General features: G+C 44.9%; 1 protein-coding gene across 1 annotated transcript in view; it reads right to left on the bottom strand.

Moving 5' to 3' along the window:
- Mbd2 (methyl-CpG binding domain protein 2) overlaps positions 1–1,355 on the bottom strand; it is a 105,569-nt gene that overhangs the window by 69,969 nt on the left and 34,245 nt on the right. Inside the window, exon 3 of the mRNA XM_015482369.2 lies at positions 1,211–1,354. Within this exon, the coding sequence (XP_015337855.2) occupies positions 1,211–1,354 (144 nt within the window). The remainder of the gene's footprint in view (positions 1–1,210; position 1,355) is intronic.

Raw genomic sequence — 1,355 nt, 5'->3', positions numbered from 1 at the left:
AAAAAAAAAAAAAAAAAGTATCAACACTAACTCAACAGAACTCATTCTTGTATGTACTTATGTACAGACGTTTGTGTAACTATTTTAAATCTATTTGAGAACTCGCAATTCATAAACATTATATTATAGGTATATACACATTTTCCCAGTAGAATGACAGAAGAGAAATCCTTCATAACATTATTCAGATGGCTAACTGGCTCCAACACTCAAACACGCTCCCGAAATATGCTTCAGTCCATAAACGCGGCCCTCCAAACCACTGGATACAACATGTTTATACTCTTTTCTAAATGGAAAGGCTTATAAGAAAATTCCTTAAACTTATTTATAATACAATTCCACAAATTTGTTTATAATTCCAATAGTATTGATAACCACAGTTTCCTGAGTTTACTATTAGACAAACTAAGGACATCAACATCATGACCACAGGATTGCAAGACTACATTAAGGTGGAAAACTCTTAAGTATTTAAACCAGAATTCTCAACCTTACCCTGGTAACATTTGGGGGCAGATAATTCTTTATTGCGGGGGCTGGCGTATGTATTATAGGATAGCATCTCTGGCCTCTATCCGCTAGATGCCAGTAGCAATCCCTCCCCAGGTGTGAGAAGCGTAAATGTCTCCAGACATTGCCAAATGTTCCCTGGGGGGCAAATGCTGGTCTAGGCTTCTAACAACTTAATATACAGTGTTTCCGATGTCAAAAGAGAACACGTTCTGCAACACCAAAGAGCTCCAAAAAACTTCAGACATTCTAAGTGGCTACTTCATATGAAACTTTCCTGGATGCCACCAAGTACTGAAACCTTGTTCCTGTGCATGATTAAACAACTCTTGTGATGATGAATCTAGGACAGGCTGGGACAAGAGCCAACGGTGACTGTGTTTTATAGTTTCGATGAATTACACCTTCTTTTTAACCCTTCAGTGTACTAACCATCCCTGCTAGAGTAACCCTTTCTTCAAAACTATCTTCCTTGACGCCTGGACCTAAGACACCCTTACCTTTCAGACTCCACCTCTCGCTATGCTAGGGTCAATCTCACCCAAGGGTTCCAGACACCTTCCACTACCAGGCCTGCCTGTCCTTGCCACATACCCTTGGGGCCCCTGCTCCCATCTTGCATCCCCGGACCTGGCCAGCTCTTGACCCTTGACCTCGGCATGACCTCGTGGACCCCTCCCCGCCCCCAGGGAGGTACCTGAAGTAGTAGACATCGCTCTTGCCGGCACTGAGCCCAGATTTTCGGATCACTTCCTCCTTCTTCCATCCGGGGGGGAGGGCCGGGCAGTCCATCCTCTTCCCGCTCTCCGTAGCCCGGGGTCCCCTGGGCCCCGGCCCCGCGC

Source organism: Marmota marmota, unplaced genomic scaffold (assembly GCF_001458135.2).
Source record: "Marmota marmota marmota unplaced genomic scaffold, marMar, whole genome shotgun sequence".
Classification (NCBI taxonomy): Eukaryota; Metazoa; Chordata; class Mammalia; order Rodentia; family Sciuridae; genus Marmota; species Marmota marmota.
This window is presented reverse-complemented; position numbering and strand designations above follow the sequence as displayed.